This window comes from Drosophila biarmipes, chromosome 3L (genome assembly GCF_025231255.1).
Source record: "Drosophila biarmipes strain raj3 chromosome 3L, RU_DBia_V1.1, whole genome shotgun sequence".
Taxonomy (NCBI): domain Eukaryota; kingdom Metazoa; phylum Arthropoda; class Insecta; order Diptera; family Drosophilidae; genus Drosophila; species Drosophila biarmipes.
Window position 1 is genome coordinate 26,344,521 of NC_066613.1, and position 18,839 is coordinate 26,363,359.

General features: G+C 44.3%; 3 protein-coding genes across 10 annotated transcripts in view; 1 reads left to right on the plus strand and 2 right to left on the minus strand.

The window, feature by feature from the left end:
• Nucleotides 1–15,192, minus strand: part of LOC108028832 (protein boule) — a 29,896-nt gene extending 14,704 nt beyond the window's left edge. For 2 of the 8 annotated variants that reach the window (XM_017100855.3, XM_017100848.3), the window contains exon 1: nucleotides 14,615–15,192. The gene's annotated coding sequence lies outside the window, so the exon portion shown is untranslated. Of the gene's footprint in view, nucleotides 1–7,607; nucleotides 7,874–9,012; nucleotides 9,158–14,614 lie in introns of those variants that run through there. The other 6 variants (XM_017100835.3, XM_017100824.3, XM_017100840.3 and 3 more) reach the window with 6 other exon arrangements.
• A 310-nt stretch (nucleotides 15,193–15,502) lies between these two features.
• On the plus strand, nucleotides 15,503–16,696 carry LOC108028822 (dihydropteridine reductase). Its single transcript, XM_017100813.3, has 2 exons — nucleotides 15,503–15,847; nucleotides 15,942–16,696. Exons 1-2 carry the CDS (start codon nucleotides 15,764–15,766, stop codon nucleotides 16,563–16,565), a joined length of 708 nt encoding a protein of 235 aa, XP_016956302.1. The 5' UTR covers nucleotides 15,503–15,763; the 3' UTR covers nucleotides 16,566–16,696.
• Nucleotides 16,671–18,258, minus strand: LOC108028811 (vesicle transport protein USE1). Its single transcript, XM_017100801.3, has 3 exons — nucleotides 17,845–18,258; nucleotides 17,197–17,553; nucleotides 16,671–16,837 (listed from the first exon to the last, which is right to left on the minus strand). The coding sequence occupies exons 1-3, from the start codon at nucleotides 18,194–18,196 to the stop codon at nucleotides 16,794–16,796; spliced, it is 753 nt and encodes a 250-aa protein (XP_016956290.1). The 5' UTR covers nucleotides 18,197–18,258; the 3' UTR covers nucleotides 16,671–16,793.
• Between the last annotated feature and the right edge of the window lie 581 nt (nucleotides 18,259–18,839).

The window sequence follows — 18,839 nt, forward strand, 5'->3', positions numbered from 1 at the left end:
AATTGGATATAGTCTGTACCTCATAAAAACGGAAATAATACGATAAAATAGTAAAATAAAGCAAAGTGTATATAAATTATTTCACAGATACTAAAAAGCGTTCTTAAAAAATATTTTTCCAGTACCCCCGAAGCTGTGGCAAAAAAGGGATGCACAGGATAAATCCTTTAGGTCGCCAGGTGGGCATGACTGGAGCAGCAGACGACCGACGACCGACGTCTGACTCCCGTATCCTCGGTTGGCCAGATAAGCGCAGCCAAGTCACATAAGGACAATTAGCCAGCCCGGGCTCAAAGAGTTGAAGAGGGCATAACTGCCGACGTGGGGGGATAAGCCACCCACTGAGCGGTGGGTGGGGGAAATTAGGAGCGGGGGGAAAAGCGAAAAGCGGGCGAGGAAATCATGTTGATGGCTGAGGCATGACGATGACGTTAAAGCGTACGTGTTGGTGAATAACTTAGAACGAAAGAAAGTCACTGGGTGAAGATGAACTCGGGAGAGAAGGGCAGCGGGGAGCGGCGAAGAAAAATGGGAAATGGATGGGCGGCAAGTGGGCGGTGGACGGTGGGGAAAGCAAAGGTCAATTGAAGTTGCGGTGCTAAAACTTTGAGAAGGCGTCGAAAGAGCAAGAGTCAGAGGAGCCGAGTCAAGTGGAAAGCGGGAAAGCGCAAAGCAGGCTCAAATTTAAACACCCGCGCACACACACGTACAGCCAAGGATGCACTGACTGACAGTGCGCCGGAAGTGGAAGTGCACCCCCCGCGCAGCGCCCCATCCCGCACCTGAGGAAAATAAAAAACAAGAAGGAAAACTGCTGGCTGCCTTTCGCCTACATGTTATACAATCCTTGAGTGCGGCGAGAGCGAGGACGAAGCTTTTGGGTGTCAGTCAAGTGAAAGGAAATTGTAGCACACCAGGGTGTGGGGTGTGTAGGCAGCAGGAGCCAGAGGAGCCGGGCCGAGGAGGATGGGCCAGACAAACCAACAGACAAACATCATCATCATCATCATGGCAGGCTCGGCGGCCTCAGCGGCTAAATTGATGGCCTGCCATCGGGGTATCCATCCCACATCAGCGCTTCGCCACCCAGAAAACCCAGTTCCCCGCCCACTTGCCACCCCCCATCGTATGTATATGTGGCACAGAAAAATCCATAATCCTCGGCAGAAGCTGAAGGAGCAGCCAAAGCAGCAGCAGCAGCAGCAAAAGGGAAACGCCAAACTACAAAAGCGCGAGCACAAATTGCCACTGTGTCAGTAAATCGACTCACACATATGTTCGCCGCACATATCCTTCCTATATGTACATATACATATCCCTATACATTATATTTGCTAAGCCAAAAACTTGCTCGAAACAATGAAACTTTTCTGCTTGTGCTGCCAGTGTCCAACTTCTTGTATTTGTGTTAGTTTTATTTCTGGCCCTTGTCCAATATTTGCCCCGAGTCGCAGTAACTTTAAGTCTGTTGGAATTAATTTCAAGCAAATATATACACAAAATCCATCCAACTCATCCTCATGTCCTTGTTCGTCCATGGACGAGTGTGTGGTGTGTGGAAAAAGTTTCGGTCGGATGATTTATTGCCACTTCAGCTGCGGGAGACCGACAACGTTGCGTATGAGCGATGGCTGATGTCCTCCCAGTTCGCAGGGAGGCGGATTATTGTCTATGCTGACAAAGGATTTAAGCGGAATTTGATACAGCCGCGGGACACAGCAAGGACGAGGCGAAGCCATCCATTAAATGCTACGGCAAATTAAGTCATTAAAAAACAATTTTTGAACCAGCCACGGGGCGCATACGCAATCTACCGAAGCGGAGAAGCAGGTGGAACTGCCAAAAAATAAATATGCAAATTCGGCATTTTCCAACTGGAGACGGCCATAAAAATGCAATCACACAAAAAGCCAGAGAAGCGCCAAAGGAAATGTAAAAAGCCAAAGGCGGCCAGCAAATAAGAAAAAAGTGAAAAGAAATGACGTAAAAGTGTGACTCAAAAGATGGGGGCTTTCGAGGGGGTTCACAAAAGGGGGGCTTTGACTGAGGGGGTGTGTGTGTGTGTGGGTGGGTGGGGGCGTGAAGAGGTTGCCAACTATTTCTGTAGACGCAGCTGAATGTGCCGCCGCTGCTGCCTCCTTTGTTGCCATCTTTTGCCTAGGCCAAAAGCATAAAATTAAAATGCGAAAATGCAGACAATGGTCGACCTAAAGAGACGACTGCTGTTACCCAGAGCGGTACTCAAAAAATTACCCATTTGAAAGGTATTTGGTTCCGCCTTAAAAAAAACAGTTTTAAAACCTACAAGTTACGTATAAAACTTAGCTCGACATGCTACGCCAAAAATAAACTTAACAGGAGGTTAAAATAATATATCTTTGCAGAGTTTGTTAATAGTTCTTTTGGTTAGGAGCTAAACTTTATTTACTAACAAATTAACAAGAACTATAACATCATTTTCCCCAGTGCAAAACGCGTATCTACTCGACTACGAGGGAGTTTATTTGTGTGTAAAAGTGAAAAAGCGCAGCTGAGCACGTCATCCTCAAAGGCAGCCTGCTCCTCCAGGCTTCTGCTTTCTGTTGGTCTTGCCTCACTTCAATCATTTTGTTTGAGAACAGCCATCCATATGCATATGCATGCGAATACTATGTACCTGCAGCTGAAACTACCCGAATGTATCTGCATCTGCAGCTGTCTCTCAGCGCGAAAAATGCGCGACCAACATTTTTCGCTTTTGTTTTTAGCAGCAGCGCCCCTTTATGCCGTTTTTCTCTTATTCTTATTTTTTGGCAACGCTTTTGGCCCAAATTGCGCCTTAAATTCGTTGCAGTTAAGCTACGTCTGGCGACCCAGTTAAGGGTTTTAAATCGGATGAGAAATTTTAATTTATATAGAGTTATGCAAACGAGATTCGCACACGAAATGCTGTTTACATACGAGAATTTCTAAATATCCGAGAGATGCACAACATACTTACAACCATTGGCATTTTCACCCGCACAAATGAAAATGTGTGCATTTCCTCTCAAGTTAATGAAATATTTCAAGTTGCCAACTCGCATAAAACTGATGTCTGTGTATCTGTTTCTGTAAACGTCTCTGTATCTGTATCTGAATCTGCATTTACACATTTGCATTTATATCTCGCCGTGTGCTAAGTGTGTGTCATTGTAGTCGCCATGCCTATTAAGATATTTTTGGCTTAACTACTTTGTGCCTGGCCAAGAATTTCAAACAAGGCGACAAAGCCATGAAAGTCTCACCCGGGGAATAACAATCATCATTTCGAACAGCGTGAAATGTACTCGATTAGCAGCCGCCTAATATCATCAAGTTGTAAACAAAACAAGCGAAACACCCAATTAGCCTTTTGAGAGCAGGAAACCCATTGAATGAATGAACGGGTGAAATGGTGAGTAAACAAATCTTTCTTAATTACTTTTTCCCCACTTAAAATTCCCCGAGCGCTACTGAATTATTATTATTTGATGGCTGTCTAATCGATAAATAAATGTTTTAAGTTAAAAGCTGGCGTGGCGTTTTCCAGCACTTCCAAGCTTGCAAATTTAGATAACCCATTTACAACAAATTTATGTACACCTGCGATGTCCTTTAGAATTGAGACCGAAAACTTCCTTTTAGATTCCATAACTTTAGGTTTTACGTATTTAAATATTTATTTTTAGCTAGGGTCGAAATTTTAACCCATTTTCATGAGTTTTTCTTATTTCTAATGGTTGTCAGTACGGGAACCAAAAACTGCACTTCCAGGTTCTATAACCTGAGTAATTTTATCCCGATTTCGGAGTGGGATGCCTTTTTGAATTTGTGGTTGAATTCTCTAACATCCTGCATTAAGATTTACTTCTTACAAGAAGGTCAATATTTTAGCCCACTTTCATGTTAGATTTATTCGTGTTTCCAATGGTTTCCAGTAGGGGAACCCAAAACTGCACTTCTAGATTCCATAACCTGAGTAGTTGTATCCTGATTTAGGCGTGGGATACCTCTTTAAATTTGTGGTTGAATTCTCTAATAATCTGCATTCAAATATTACGTGTTTAAGAGGGTCGAAATTTTAGCCCATTTTCATGTTCGATTTTTCAGTATTTCCAATGGCTGTCAGTACGGGAACCCAAAAACTGTACTTCCAGGTACCATAACTGGAGTAATTTTATCCCGATTTAGATGTGGGATCCCTCTATGAGTTTGTGGTTGAATTCTCTAATAATCTGCATTCAAATATTACGTGTTTAAGAGGGTCGAAATTTTAGCCCATTTTCATGTTCGATTTTTCCGTATTTCCAATGGCTGTCAGTACGGGAACCCAAAAACTGTACTTCCAGGTACCGTAAGTTGAGTAATTTTATCCCGATTTAGATGTGGGATGCCTCTATGAATTTGTGGTTGAATTCTCTAATAATCTGCATTCAAATTTCTTTATTATACGATGGTCGATATTTTAACCCATTTTTATGTTCGATTTTTCCGTATTTCCAATGGTTGTCAGTACGGGATCCCAAAACAGCAATTCCAGTTACAATAACTGGAGTAATTTAAACCCGATTTATATGTGGGATGCCTCTATGAGTTCGTGGTTGAATTCACTAATTATCTGCATTATAATTTCTTAATTTTACGATGATCGATATTTTAGCCCATTTTCATGTTTGATTTTTCAGTATTTCCAATGGCTGTCAGTACGGGAACCCAAAAACTGTACTTCCAGGTACCGTAAGTTGAGTAATTTTATCCCGATTTAGATGTGGGATGCCTCTATGAGTTTGTGGTTGAATTCTCTAATAATCTGCATTGAAATTTCTCTATTTCGCGATGATCAAAACTTTAGCCCATTTTCATGTTTGATTTTTCAGTATTTCAATTTTTTATAATTCTAATGGTCTTTAAATTAGGACCCCAAAACTGTACTTCTAGATTCCTATCGATCTACATACAATTATTGTTTTTGAAAGAGCTCGGTCTTATAAAATGAAGTGAAGATGCTCTAAAATTAATTTATTTTGAACTCTCGTTTAACGCCAAGGTAAAATGCAAACATTGTCAATGGAATCGATGGCAAATTGCTGGGGAGCCCGCCAGTTCTCACATTAGCCAAGTGGAAACTTTTCTCAGGTGGCGCAAACTCAATTTCCATATGCATTATGCATGTGTATCTGTATCTCAATCGGAATCTCGCTATCTATCCGAGTCGTGGCGTGTGTGAGTGTGCATCCGCTGGTGGGCAGCGCGAGCGATTTGAGAACCGTGAAAATATGCAGATAACTAATATTAACTTTTTGTTCGAATGCATGAATGAAGCGTGGAAACGGAATAGTTGTAAAAAAAATATAATAAAAGTTGGCTCGTTAGATGAATGAATGAATGGGGAGAGAACTAGACCCACGATTCGCTTCAATGCAGCTCCAGTGAGTCCGAGCCCCGGAGCGTAGCATATGCAAAAAAAGCTAAAATAATTGCTCTGTTAGAGACCCGTCGAGTTGGGGAGAACGAGCGAACGAAAATTGGGAGCAGTGCGTGCAGCAGTCTGGTTCTATTTATGGCCACACTTTTCAAATCCCCAACGAACGGCGGCCGTAAAAGCCGCACGCAGTTGACCCACACATGCTGGCGGGTTGGGGCCTCGGCCCTCTTAGCATATACATTATTCAGGTGGGTGTGTCCGTGGCTGTAGCTCTGCCCCTGCCTTTGTATCTGTATCTGTATCTGGATCCGTAGCATCTGTATCTGTACTCTCTAGCTAGTCTGTGGCCTGCGTTGCGGTCCAAATGGCCAGCGCCACGGTAGAGTGCAAGTTGGGTACCGTTTGGTGACCATTTTGCATGTGGTCTAACGCATCGAACCCAAAAGCTGAACCCTTAAGAAATAAAAGTCAGGCTTTTGGAACCTATAGTAACTCCAGCAATCAATGTATAAGGAATTTAGAAATTCTTTTGGTCACAAAAAATTGGGAATAGCGTTTTTTAAAAATAAATAATAATATTTAATTGTTAATAATTCCTATATATTCTTTATTAATTGAGAACAAGGCAGCACTAGTTAGAATCTATAAAAAAAAACCCAGTTCTGAATAGAGGGCCAAAAAGTACGACCCCTAAAAACACACATCTCTCTCGTATCTCGAAATCTTGTGATGGCTTTTCCATTGTGTAGGCAAGTTGGCATCACGCATGGCGGGGGATTAGTTTGATTCGTGAAAAGTCAAAGCTTAAAGGCATTTCCTCGCCTTGTTTCCTTCTGACACAGATTTTCTTTATGGCCTTAACCCACCACCGCCCGAAAAGCCACACACACATATAGATGTATACCCCCAACCCCCGAGGGCCCCCTTTTTAGTCTTGAACTTTGACGCCGTTTACGAGCTTCTCGCCAGGCTGCCAGCCAAGGCGCATAGCCATGGCTATATCCAGCGAATCGTTCCGATAACGGAGAGCTGGCGGGCATATTATATATTTTTATTGCCAACGGCAGCCGCCGACAGAAGGGGGCGTGTCGCCGCCCCCCGCCTTTCTCCGCGGCACGAACAGCTGTCGCCAATGATGGCGGAATAGCAAAGACTTTTCGCCATTTTTGTGTCTTTAGCGAGAAAATTAAATGAACACATACTATATAGGCAAAAGTACTTTGGCTCTTTTGGCATGCGTGTGCTGTCGCTTATAAAGAAAAATCTCTCGAGTAACAAGCGGAGGATTCACTTGTAGCCTAGGCGACAGAAGGAAAAAAGCGAAAAAACACGGCGACGGGGTCGGGTAAAAATGAATATTGAAGAGCGCAGAGCATTATAATTTTAGATTTATGTACAGGGTGTCCCGGCGCTGGGAGCTCTGGGGCAGGAAGGGGGAGGCTGGCGGGCCAGCCGGAGGGAATACTTATTTATATTTATGTAAGCCGAAAAGGCAGGCGGACTGCCAAAATAAGAATTACGGCATTGAAGGCTTAAAGCAGTGCTCCAGGGCTGAGAGCTGGATCAGGGAATCAGGCACTCCCCCAAGACCCCGACGGTTTGTTATGCGAAGAATGTCGCCCAGCCAAGTATCTTATTTAAAACATACACTTTCCCCGTGCTTGATAACAATCTAGGAAAGTTCTGGGGAACAAGGGAATATCTCGAGATCCTATCAAATAAATAATTTCCCTTGAAAATTCATAGATTTCCGCATTAACTTAATGCTTAATAAAGCTGTTCCTAAAATTCAAACCCGATTTCTAAGAAACATCTCCACTAGATTTATTTTAAGCACATTCCTTTGGCATTCCCTGTTGAAATGCTCTCCGTTCACCAATCAATCGCGATCGCATGGCACCCTCTATGCCGAATGTGTGAGGAAAAGTCTCTGTGCCCAGGCGACACTTCCCATTGGTTCTGTTATTTTGTTTTTCTTAGTCGCCTTCGCTGCCTTCCCCCGCTCTCAGCAACTTATTAGATTTGTCTAAAGGCGTTCTCGCGGAGAAAATTCGCGGCGTGGGTTATTTCGAAACGGTTGGCATTTTCACAGCTCTTTATGCGACATTTTGATTCCCGAGCATTTCATCACAGAATGCAACTAAAAATACATTACACTCGAATATTAAGGCTGCTGCATTACCTTTTGTCTTTGCTTTCTTGTTGCTCTCGTTTAAAACTTTCCGCTCGATGTGATTTTTCTGTATTTTCTGACTTTGATTCACTGATTGGCTGGTTTTCTCCTGCTTTTTGTTGTTCAAACTTAACAATTGGATCTTTAAAGACCCAAATTAGCACCTGTTTTGTTGTGGAACGTTTGCGCTCTAATATTTCAACAATTATTTTGCATAATAATTAGGTTTTTATCACTTTGCGATGGTTGGGCTCGCTCGTTTTTCAGATGTGCGACTGCGGGGCAAATGAAATGGTGGGCTTTAGCGTTGGGCTTCCTGGTATTTGGTTTTTTCTTTTTCGAGTGGGGGATGTGTTATTTGGTCCATCGTTTAGCCACTCATCAAATGGCAGTCAAAAGGCCAGCCAGGAAAAATTTGAATAAACAAATTCCCCAGCTTTCTCTGCCGCACATGCATGTGAATGGGGCAAAAATGTGTTTGTGGGCTAAAGGGCGGGTTTGTCGGGGTTGGGAAATGTGGGCGAAGGGTTGTAACTATGCGAGTTTTCCAGCTAGTGCGGCTGCTGCCGTTTCTGTTGTTGTTGTTTATGGCCATTACGTATACGCAACGTGTGCGAAAAAGGCAAAACAAGGTTCGGGGGGGGTTCTGTGTGTGGGGGATGCTCTCCAAGCGAGAATGGGAGGTTGCTTCGTTGATATGGCTGCGACTATTTTCCTCTTTTCTGAAGGTGGTGAAAGGGAAAAGGGCAGAGATTATAAAGGCCAAGAAGAAAGGGCAGGCGGTAGGGGGCGGGCGGACTTGCCAATGCTCGGGTATACACAAAAATACTGGCCAAAAACAAGAACGATAGCAACAATAACAGGAGCCCGAGTGTGTCACGCATAAAAAACACACTCTTCCCCCCTGGCCAGGCACAACCAACTCTCCTTCTGGCCGTAATTTGTTTTTCTGGCGAAAAATCCAAACTGCCGCCTGTGAGCCTAAAATCAAGTACGTTCTCACACGATTTTCCCCTCGCATATAGTGTCGCACATATATACATCTTTTATTGTGGCTCACACATCAGCTTTTTGCCTCGCTTCGGGCCAAAATAGTAGTCGTTGACTTTTGTCCGCGGCCAGCACTTAAAAATCCGACTTTATTTTTCCCCCTTGCTTTGTTTTTATATTTTTTATGGCTTTTTTGGCGAAAAAAAACGCAGTTTAAAAAGCTGTAGTACAAACGTTTATCGGCCAGTGAGAGGGGGAGGAAAAGGGGTGGGGGGGGGGGGGGGGGCAGGCGATGTGGTAACTGTTTGTTGTCGTTATTGTTAATTGTTGTTGCAGCGGCAGAAAACGCATGAAAAACTGGCACACACACACACACACACGCAGGCAGCGTTATAAAATGTAGAACTCTTATTTCATTTTTTACTTTACGTGCGACGCGAGAGCTCTGTATTTTGGCCGAAAAGAAGCGGAGAGCGGCAATGGCGACGGCGGTTTTCTGTTATTTTGTGAATTCCAATTCCGAAAACCCGAAATCGAGAAGTGTTGCAATCTCAACGACGGTAGAACAACGACTCAGAGTGGAACGAATATAGTTTCCCGATTTGGGGGCCCCCAGCTGCGCAGCCGACGCTGGCCGCGGCAGAGCGGCAGCAGCTGCGACAGCGACTGCGGCTGGGGCAGCAAAGAGAGGGCGACCAGCTCTCCCCCGCTCTCTTTGGGGCCGCGCTTGCTCTCTTCGAGCGACATTCGAGGGATGCAATGATGCACGTGCGTTGGTTCAAGTGTGTGTGGTGTGTGTGTGTGTGTGTGTGTGTGTGTGTGTGTGTGTGTGTGTGTGTGTGCCAGTTTTTCATGCGTTTTCTGCCGCTGCAACAACAATTAACAATAACGACAACAAACAGTTACCACATCGCCTGCCCTGTGGAAAAGATTACAATAAACACATTTTAGCAATATTACATATTTGGCCTATTTATTAAAAACACCTCCCACAGCCCACCGCCCGCCACCCACCGCAACCCGCTCTCTCAGTCCCACAACCGCCCGTTCCGATTAGAGTTGCCTGTTGTCGCCCAGAGAAAGAGACGGCGACTGCGACGCAGCTGTACAGTGATCTAATAACGGTTAAGGTTGCGATTATCTGATTGGAACTGTGCGCCATCATCGGCAAATGCCAATTGGGTGTGCGAGGGGGCTCGAAGCCAATTGGAAACAAAGCGACAAAGGAAAATGCTCTATAACTAAGTACTTTCTATGGATTTTCAGTAGGAAAAAGCTGCAAATGCTAGCCCTATTTCAGCGTAATATTCTGGGGTTTGTTTGGTTCTTCTCAGACTGAGAATTTCTAAGTAAATGTCATTTAAAACATAAAGCTTAAGGTCCACTCAGGCTTTAAAACATCGATTCGGGAGCGACTTCTGTGGGCTAATCCCGCGTTTATTCAATTTCCAGGCCAACGAGGCGCGGTCAGCGACACCTCATGTTTTGGGGCTCTACCTTCCATAGCTCCAGACTAATTAACCGAATTCGGTGGGTTCTGGTTCTGGCCGACAACCTAGCCCATTGTCATTCATATGAGCCCGAGAGCAGTGTGCGGCGCTGACGGCGCAGTCGTCAGTGGCAGCGGCGGCGACGGTTTTGGCTGGGCGGGCAAACACAGTTATGTTTCGAGTTTTTTGATTCTTTACTTATTGTGCAATGATCCGAGGCAACTTAATTGCTTTTCGTTTGGGCCTTTGGCTGCGACGGGGACGGCAGCAGCATTCGGTCGCAGTCGGGTTTTCCAGTATATTTTCCACTTTCGAGAGAACTTTGCGCTACGCTGCACTTCAAATGCCCAAATGCCCAAATGCCCAATTGTTGTCTATCAAAAAGCGGCCCCCACTCCGCGGAACTTTGTCATTGTGGGAGGACGCATAAATAAGGCCGCTGATAAAAAGTGGGCGAAGGGCGGCGAGCGAATCTAAAGCTCGTAATTGTGGCCAACCAGCTAGCCGGCCAGCTTTTATTTATTTTTTCATTTTCCCATTTTTATTTTGTTTTATCAGCTCTCAGCGTTTCACTTACATAAGCTGAAAAGGCGGAAAACACGTTGGAAAACTGCGCTGTGAATGCGAATGCGAGAGCGTCTGTTTGTGAAGTTGGAAAATTTGAATTTCATCAACGGCAGAGCAGAGCGAAAGCAAAGACAGCGGGCAAAACAATCATGATAATTAAATTGGGTTCACTGATGCGTATACTTAACATTAAATGCCAAGCCAGAAGCGAGGCAAAATGCTGCTGCGCTGCCACCTCTCGGCCAGCGGCGCCTGTAAAAAGCGTATAAAAATCAGCCCCTGCTTTAAGGTTGTGTGAAAAAGAACCTTCAACTGCCAGGGGTTTGATTTCCTTCCTCCTTCGGTGTGCAGAGGATGTGCTGTTGTTAGAAGCGGAACAAAAAATTATATAGGTTAGCACTGGCAGCCTTCGCATCCCTTCCCAATTGGAGCCCGCGCTATGTACTGGCCATCCGGAGAAGGAGAGAGCGCAGAGAGGCGCGAGAGCAGCGCAGAGAGCCGGGAAATGTGTGCCGTGCTCGTGCGGGGGGCATGCAAATGTGGGCCGACTGCCCACGCAACACCCACTCTCCCGCCCACCGCCAACAACAATGTGGCCAAAGGGGAAATACTATTCAGAAATACTTGCTGGGAAAAATAAAGGCACTACGAAAAATTGGCACTATATTTCTCAATATTTTCCTACAGCTGAGATTTTAGACTTCATAAAAACCACAAGATTGTACAGATTATTTCTAAATATAATAGGAGAAGTGGATTAATGAGCTGAAAAAATTTAAAAAGTTCTATTCCAAAAATAGTTGTTATAAATAGCTAAACATAAGAATCCTTTCCCCTACTTTCATAAACTTGTTTATCAGTAATATCGTACTCAGCTGATTGCGCCCGTCGCATCAAATTAAGTGAGGAATACTTAGCGTTATCAATTTAATGAGGCAAGTTGGGAGTACCCTCCTGGGGGTTGGTCAAGGCGGCCGCCACAGTGTGCATGCCCCAAACTCCGCGGGAAGGGCAGGCGGAAAATCAAAGCCACTTTTTGCGCTCTTAAGTGCAAAAATCAAACGCAAGCAACCCCCCAGAGCGGCGGGGCTGCTCTCTCCGGAATTTCTCTCGGATTTCCCTCGAATCTCTCCCGACATCTCGCCGTATCTCGGCTCTCATCGCTGGCTCTTCGTGTGCATTATTTATTGCTCTTATACAGGCCGAGTGTTGACGATGACGAAGGTGCGCTCCACTGTCAGTGTCACCACCCCCACCCACGCCGCCTCTCTCCCCGCCCCCCGGCTGGGGCCCAGTTAACTAGTAAACCAGCAACCTATAATGGAGCCTCTTCCGCGTTCTTATCCCTGGCCTATCCCCCGAACTCCCCACAGAGAGAAAAACGATCGGCCATTAGTCATGAATTCGCCATCGTTATGATGTAACGACGGACTGTCTGGGGAACCGCTTTCGGGTACTTATTGTACCTCGCGTGAAACAAATTATCCATGGGGATAAGGATGTTCTCCCCCAGCAGGTACAACATTTTGTATACTATAACTATTTTAAGTTATAAAGCTTATATGAAGTAATATTAAAAACCCTAATATCACTTGGGTTATATATATGGTTATATGGTATAAATAAATATTAAAAACATTTTATAAATAGGTTGGTAAACCCAATAACTCTCTTTTATGTTAAAAGTTTAATTTAAAGAGAATAAAGAATCATTTTATACCATATAAATCACTTAGATATCTTATAAAGTACACATTTATATGGTATATAAGATAATATTGTATCAAACTGATAGATAAGCATTACTTCGAGGGTAAAATAAATAAATAAATAACTTAATTTTAGGAAAATATCTATACATTTATTTTCAAGCTATCCTATAAATCATTTAGATATCTTATAAAGTACGAAACTATATATGGCTTAGATTAGATTGTATCAAACTGATAGATAAGGATTACGTCGAGTGTAAAACCTGCTTTGAATACCATCATTTAAATCCTTTATTTTCCAACCCTTTCTAGACATTTTCTCGTTGTACACTCCCCAATTCGATCCCTTTTTTGGCATTTTCCGGAAAATGAGCACCAGCTGTCTGCCATTCTCCCTCGATTCCCCGTTTTATGTTGTTTGTTTTGCTTGCCGCCTGGTTGTATAATAAGTAACTTTGAGATAAATCAAATCGGATCCTGGCCAATGGACACATGTTAAATGGACCGGGAAATGTTAGCGGGCCATCATCATATTTTTTATTGGGTCAAAATCAACAAGAGCAGCGGCGGCGGCGGCGGCGGCGGCGGCGACGGCGACCTTAAAACGCATTAGCAGCCGCTGTCGGCCAAGTCGTAATAATTTTATTGGCAAACATCAGAAGTATAAAAAGAGCCGCTGGCCAGAGGCAAAAGAAATAGCAGAAATAAAAGCGGCTACAATTTCGAAAGGTGTTGGCTTTTCAGAAGTTCAAATTCAGGCGGCGAGTGGCGAGTGGGGCGGTGGGCGGTACGTGGCAGTCGCAGGGGGAGGGGCTGCGACAAGTGCAGGCGGCTCAAGGTAAAGGCGCCGCAGTCGCAGTCGCCGTGGCCGTCGACGCAGGCAGAAATCCGAGTGCAAGATCAAGTGAAGCGAGTGGCCAAAAAAGCAAGAGAGCCAGCTACGAAAGCCGGAGAGCGAGCCATTTATCATTTTACATCGCAAAAGATAAGCTATCGACTGGCAGATACTTGGTAGAAGCTACCATACTCAAGCAGGAGCCGCATAAAAGTACTTGAGTGCTACTATAAGTACATTCAGAAAGGTGAGTTTCCTTGAAAACGGTAGGTAGTTATGTTTAAGAATTCGAAAAGTTATAATCTTGCTGAGAAAAGTGAAGCAAGCTGAAGAGGTATCTAATTCTATTGAAAGATTTTTGAAAAAAAGGTTGAGGAAAAATATATATCCTTAATGAGGAAAACTATCATTTTGTATATTATTATATTAACATGTAGCAAACTTGAATATATCTTTTAGTCGTGGTTTCCAGATCATTTTTATTCCAATATTTAATAGGTAATGAACATAAAACCAAACTTTCGTATAGAAGGAGTAACACACTTATTATAGGCTCTTTTAAAGTGAAATAATATAAAAATATCATAACAATCCGCTTTCGAAAACTCCCTACTTATTTTGATTTAATTATCAAAATATCATAACAATCTTGTGAATCTGAAATAATTATCAAAATATTATAACAATCTTGCTTTCGAAAACTCCCTACTTAATTTGAGTTATAAATAACTTTTAAATTTAAATAATTACCAAAATATAACAATCCGAGTTATATCACTTTTAACTACACTATTTGAAGAAACCCCAAGTCGAAGGTTCCCAAAGGCCCCCAACCACAGACGATTCCATCACATCCCACTGAAGACAGGGTATTTTCGTTGGCTGCACGGGTGACAATCAGACTCGCTGTCTCCGTCTCCCTCCCACCTTCCGCCGCCCTCTCGCTCGCACCCGTAGAGGCAGAGATTAGTTTTTAGGCATTCTGGATCTGGAGGCGATGCTGTTTAGGCCTCTTTAGACAAGTGGCAGGGCAGCGACGCCGGCAGCGGCGGCGACCGCGACTGCGGCAGCGGCAGAGGCAGCTGCGACTAGATAAAAAGAACAAATTGACTAAGCACGAAACACGTTTTAGCCAGAGTTTTAGCCAGACTAGCAGCCCGAGTCGGAATCGGAGTTGGAAGCGGTGCGAGCGGGACGGCGCATGACACACTGACCCAATTCCGGGTCTTCGATTTTCTGGTTTTCCTCAGGAATACACGTTTTCCGCTGCATAAACACACACTCGCGCAGTGCTGCGCGAAGGGGGAGCGCGGCAAAACGAGTTGCATGGCCAAGAATTTTCGCCTGGCATTTTTCATTTTCCCTGCGAGTGACATTCCCCCAAACGGCACCCCCGCCCCCTCGTGTTTGGGAAAAACTCACCGTTAGATCTCCGATTGCCTCCGATACGTTGCGAGGTTACGTTGCGCCTTACGTGAGGGGACTCCGTTTACAGTTACAGTGGCAAGTGGCTTTCCTTATCATCTATATCTCTGGCACTCGCTTGTCACAGATATTGTATCTATATATCTCGGGATATCCACAGATGATGTTACTCAATCTTGATGCGTGGTGTTTAACGGACGTTGAACGAGAACAAGAAGACCAAAAGACGTTGGGGCGACGAGTTTAGGATGGATAATTTCTTGTTTTTTTTAAATTTATTTCTCTATTTTCGATACTTGGTGGTGTTTGCTTGTATTTATTGTTGTGTTCCGATTTATAACTATTTTACTTGAATATTTATTTTGCACTAGAGAACTTACTTCCTACGAATCACAATTAGAAATGAGTGTGAGGCGACGACCGAAAGGAAAACTCCCGTCAAAGTGAAAAACTACGCGCCGTCTACTGGGGCAGTCGAAAAACAAAACACAGAGCGGGACACATGTGTTTCCTTTCTTTTTCTCCAACTTACGGCTGCCAAGGAAAACTCAGCGCGGCTGGAGCGGTTCGGAGTTTCCAGGGAAAAGCCAGGCCAAGCCAAAGAAAACTCCCTTCAATATTTACCGTTGGGCGACGTACAATTCTACAACTGCTCTCGTGACGTAACGCGACGGCGACTGGTGGGACTGAGTGAAAAACACAGCTACGGCGCGTAACTCTGGTCTGGTGGAAATGCGGCGCACGAATTTCACGCATTTCCCTTTTCAAAAAGAGCAACGAGCAGCGCGAGAGCGAGACGGGCGACGAACAGCTGTTGGATACCGAAAGAAATACCAAATAACGCCTTTTCGCGCCAGTGTGACCTTGCCAGCCGTTCCGTGCCCAAATTATTGATTTTCCACTTGTTGCTGCTGCTGGCTGAGTTTTCCCCGGAGCCCCGAAGCAAATTAAAAGCTGTAGGCCGAAGCTCAAGCTTGAACTCGACTGGGAATCTATTCTCCCGATTACTACCGGTGGAACTGGTCTCGCGGTTAAAAACCCCAGCTGCGTTCAAAGCTCCCGCCCGATCTTGACTCACTGAAGTCGGAACTCTCGTGTTTCTTCGCATTTAGTTGAATCCAAGCTTCAAAACTGGCAGCACGCATCATGTCCGCAGGTCGAGTGGTTATTTACGGCGGCAAGGGAGCCTTGGGCTCGGCCTGTGTCGATCACTTCAAAGCCAACAATTATGTGAGTTTCCTTTCACTTAGTGTAAATAATTATAAAAAGAATCACTCATTAACTATTGTTTTCCCTCCTCCTTCACCTGGTTAACCCCGTCCAGTGGGTGGGCAGCATCGACCTGACGGAGAACGAGAAGGCCGACGTTAGCATCGTGGTGCCACGCGATGCTGTTTGGTCGGAGCAGGAGGAAACGGTCGTGTCCAAGGTGGGCGCATCCCTGGCCGGCGAGAAACTGGATGCCGTGATCTGCGTGGCTGGCGGCTGGGCTGGTGGCAATGCCAAAAAGGATCTGGCCAAGAACGCAGATCTCATGTGGAAGCAGAGCGTCTGGACCTCGGCCATTTCCGCCGCTGTGGCTGCCCAGCACCTCAAGGAGGGAGGCCTGCTGGCCCTGACTGGAGCTAAGCCAGCTCTGGAGGGCACTCCCGGCATGATAGGCTATGGAATGGCCAAGGCAGCTGTCCACCAGCTCACCCGATCCCTGGGCGCCGACAAATCCGGCCTTCCAGCGGGCTCCCTGGCCGTGTCCATCCTTCCCGTAACCCTGGACACTCCCATGAACCGCAAGTGGATGCCGAACGCAGACTTTGGCACCTGGACCCCTCTAACCGAGGTGGCCGGCCTGTTCCTCAAGTGGACTCAAGCTCAGGAGAGGCCCAAAACTGGTTCCCTGCTGCAGCTGATCACCAAGAATGGCGTGACAGAGCTCATAGCCGCCGAATAGTCCTGAAGATAAAGATACGGATCCAAAAAACATCTAAAAGAACCAAAATGCTCAATAACCATATTCTAAATGCTTTCGCTTGTACATAAACTATTCATAAATATATCGCTGGGCAGCTTTCGATCGTTTAATGTGGGTCTGTTTACGCGTTGTTTAGGGGGCTAATGGGGATAACCTCTTGAACTCGGCAGCGAAACCAGCGTTTAGAGTACAATCTTAAGTTGGTTCCTACGTCTTCTTCTTCTTCATAATCTTCATGAACAACACCATACCTGCAAATTGAAAGGGGAACAAACTCATTAGTATGATTAAGCAATACAATCTGCAATAAATCGATTCAATTAAAGCACTTTGTTTTCGAGCTGAGTCACGAAAAACTTGTTCTCCTGATATATGCACGTTGTAAGCTTTGATACTCGGTTTTATTTTAAAATTCAGCAATCTAGTTAGTAAATATTTATGTAAATTCCTAATGTATTCTAATTTTTCGTTAGTCTTGGATATTAGTGAACTATTTTATTTAAAAAGAATGAGTACTTTCATAAGCACCAGAAACCGATCTTGGATTTACCAAGTTTTCTAGGGGGATTTCTTTTTTTGAGATCTTAAACCTAATTTCCTCATGACTCACCTATGAAAGTGACAATTACAAAGACAATCATCAGCCAGAGCCAGCACTTGTAGGCTTTTTTTGAATGCTGCTCCAGTTTCTCAGCCTCTTTTCCCAGCGAATTGATGTTGCGATCCGCCATTCCTGTGGATCGGGACACAACCTCCGTGTCCCTCCGGATAATACGGTTAGCAGTTTCCGTCTGTTCCTTCAAGTTCCGGGTCAGAGAGAGCATGTGCTCGGTGATCTTCTCCTGAGCATTTGTGTAATACTTGGCAGCCTCGTTCATATTATCGCCAGAAGTTGCCTGCACGGTGGTACCACTGGGACTAGAGGAAGAGTCTTCTACTACTCGACGCCGGCGCAGGGCATCTCCATCTGAAAAAAGGATTGAATATTTTTAAGTATGATGGTTTAAATCGGAGACAAAGTACCTAAAAGCCTTTACAATTCACAAACTATTATTTCTATTATATTAAGACTGGAAATGACAATATGTAATAGCTAATATCTAGATGCATTTTCTCTTTAATAACTGATCAATTAAATAAAATATATGGTATTTTAATCAAAAGAAGCAAAAAATTTGATCAGATTTCCTACAGCTGATGTTTATAATATAAATAATAAGAATTAGGAATTCTAACGGCCTTCTGGACCCTTCTTTACCCTGCAGCAGCTCCTTTCGCAGTTCGTTGTGATGTTTGGTGTTCTGCAGCTGCCTCATTTCTTTCAGTGCGTTTTCCCCGGCCTCGCTGACTGAAGACGCTGGCGAGGAAGTACTTGTCGAGGAACTGGGGGCTTCGGTAAATCCGGTGGACAGTTTCAGGGCCTTCAGGCGCTCCCTGTAGCCCGGAATACGGGTGGCACTCTGCAGATCGTCCATCGCCTCCAGCTCGGCGAGCATTGTGTCCAGGGACTTGATGAACTTCTGCAGGCGCCAGAAGTTCTGCTCGCTCTTGGCCAGGTCCTCGCAGTTGGCCAGCAGGGTCCGGATATTTACATTTAGCTTCGTGGCCATTTCCGAGGGGAAAACATGAAAACAACAAAGTACGAATTCCTCAGTGAATTTAAAATACCAAGAATGACACTGTCGCCCTATGGTCACATTGCCCGGGCGATGTTTTCTATCGATAGCTGGTCACGGGCAGTGATGCCAAGTTATTTAAAAATGTAGCTAGTTCCAAGAAAAAAGTAGCTATAACCAGTGACTATGCTTAACTTATAACACATATAAAATATTATATAATTGTATATTAAGAAAATCTAGAACAAACCAAACTCTTGTTTTTAACCTGTGAGGAATTTAACGTACAAAAGCTGTGAATAAAATAATGTGGCACCTCATAGAATAAATCTTATGTATTTATTATTATAGTTACATAATGTCATGTAAAAGTAAAACAAAATATCTTAATGTTCCTAGCTGTGTTTCGAATTTCGAATTAGATGAACTTGAAATAATAAATCCTAGTAATAAACCACTTATTATCCACACATAAACTTTGTTCAAATTCATCTTCTATTGAATAAACGGGGAAATAAAATTAATGGACCTTCTTTTTTTAAGACAAATGGAAATTAATGATCAGAAACGATTTTCCCCGCCAAGTTGGCAGCTCTAACGAATACTTTTCGAAGTCCCAGAAATACCGTGACTCAAT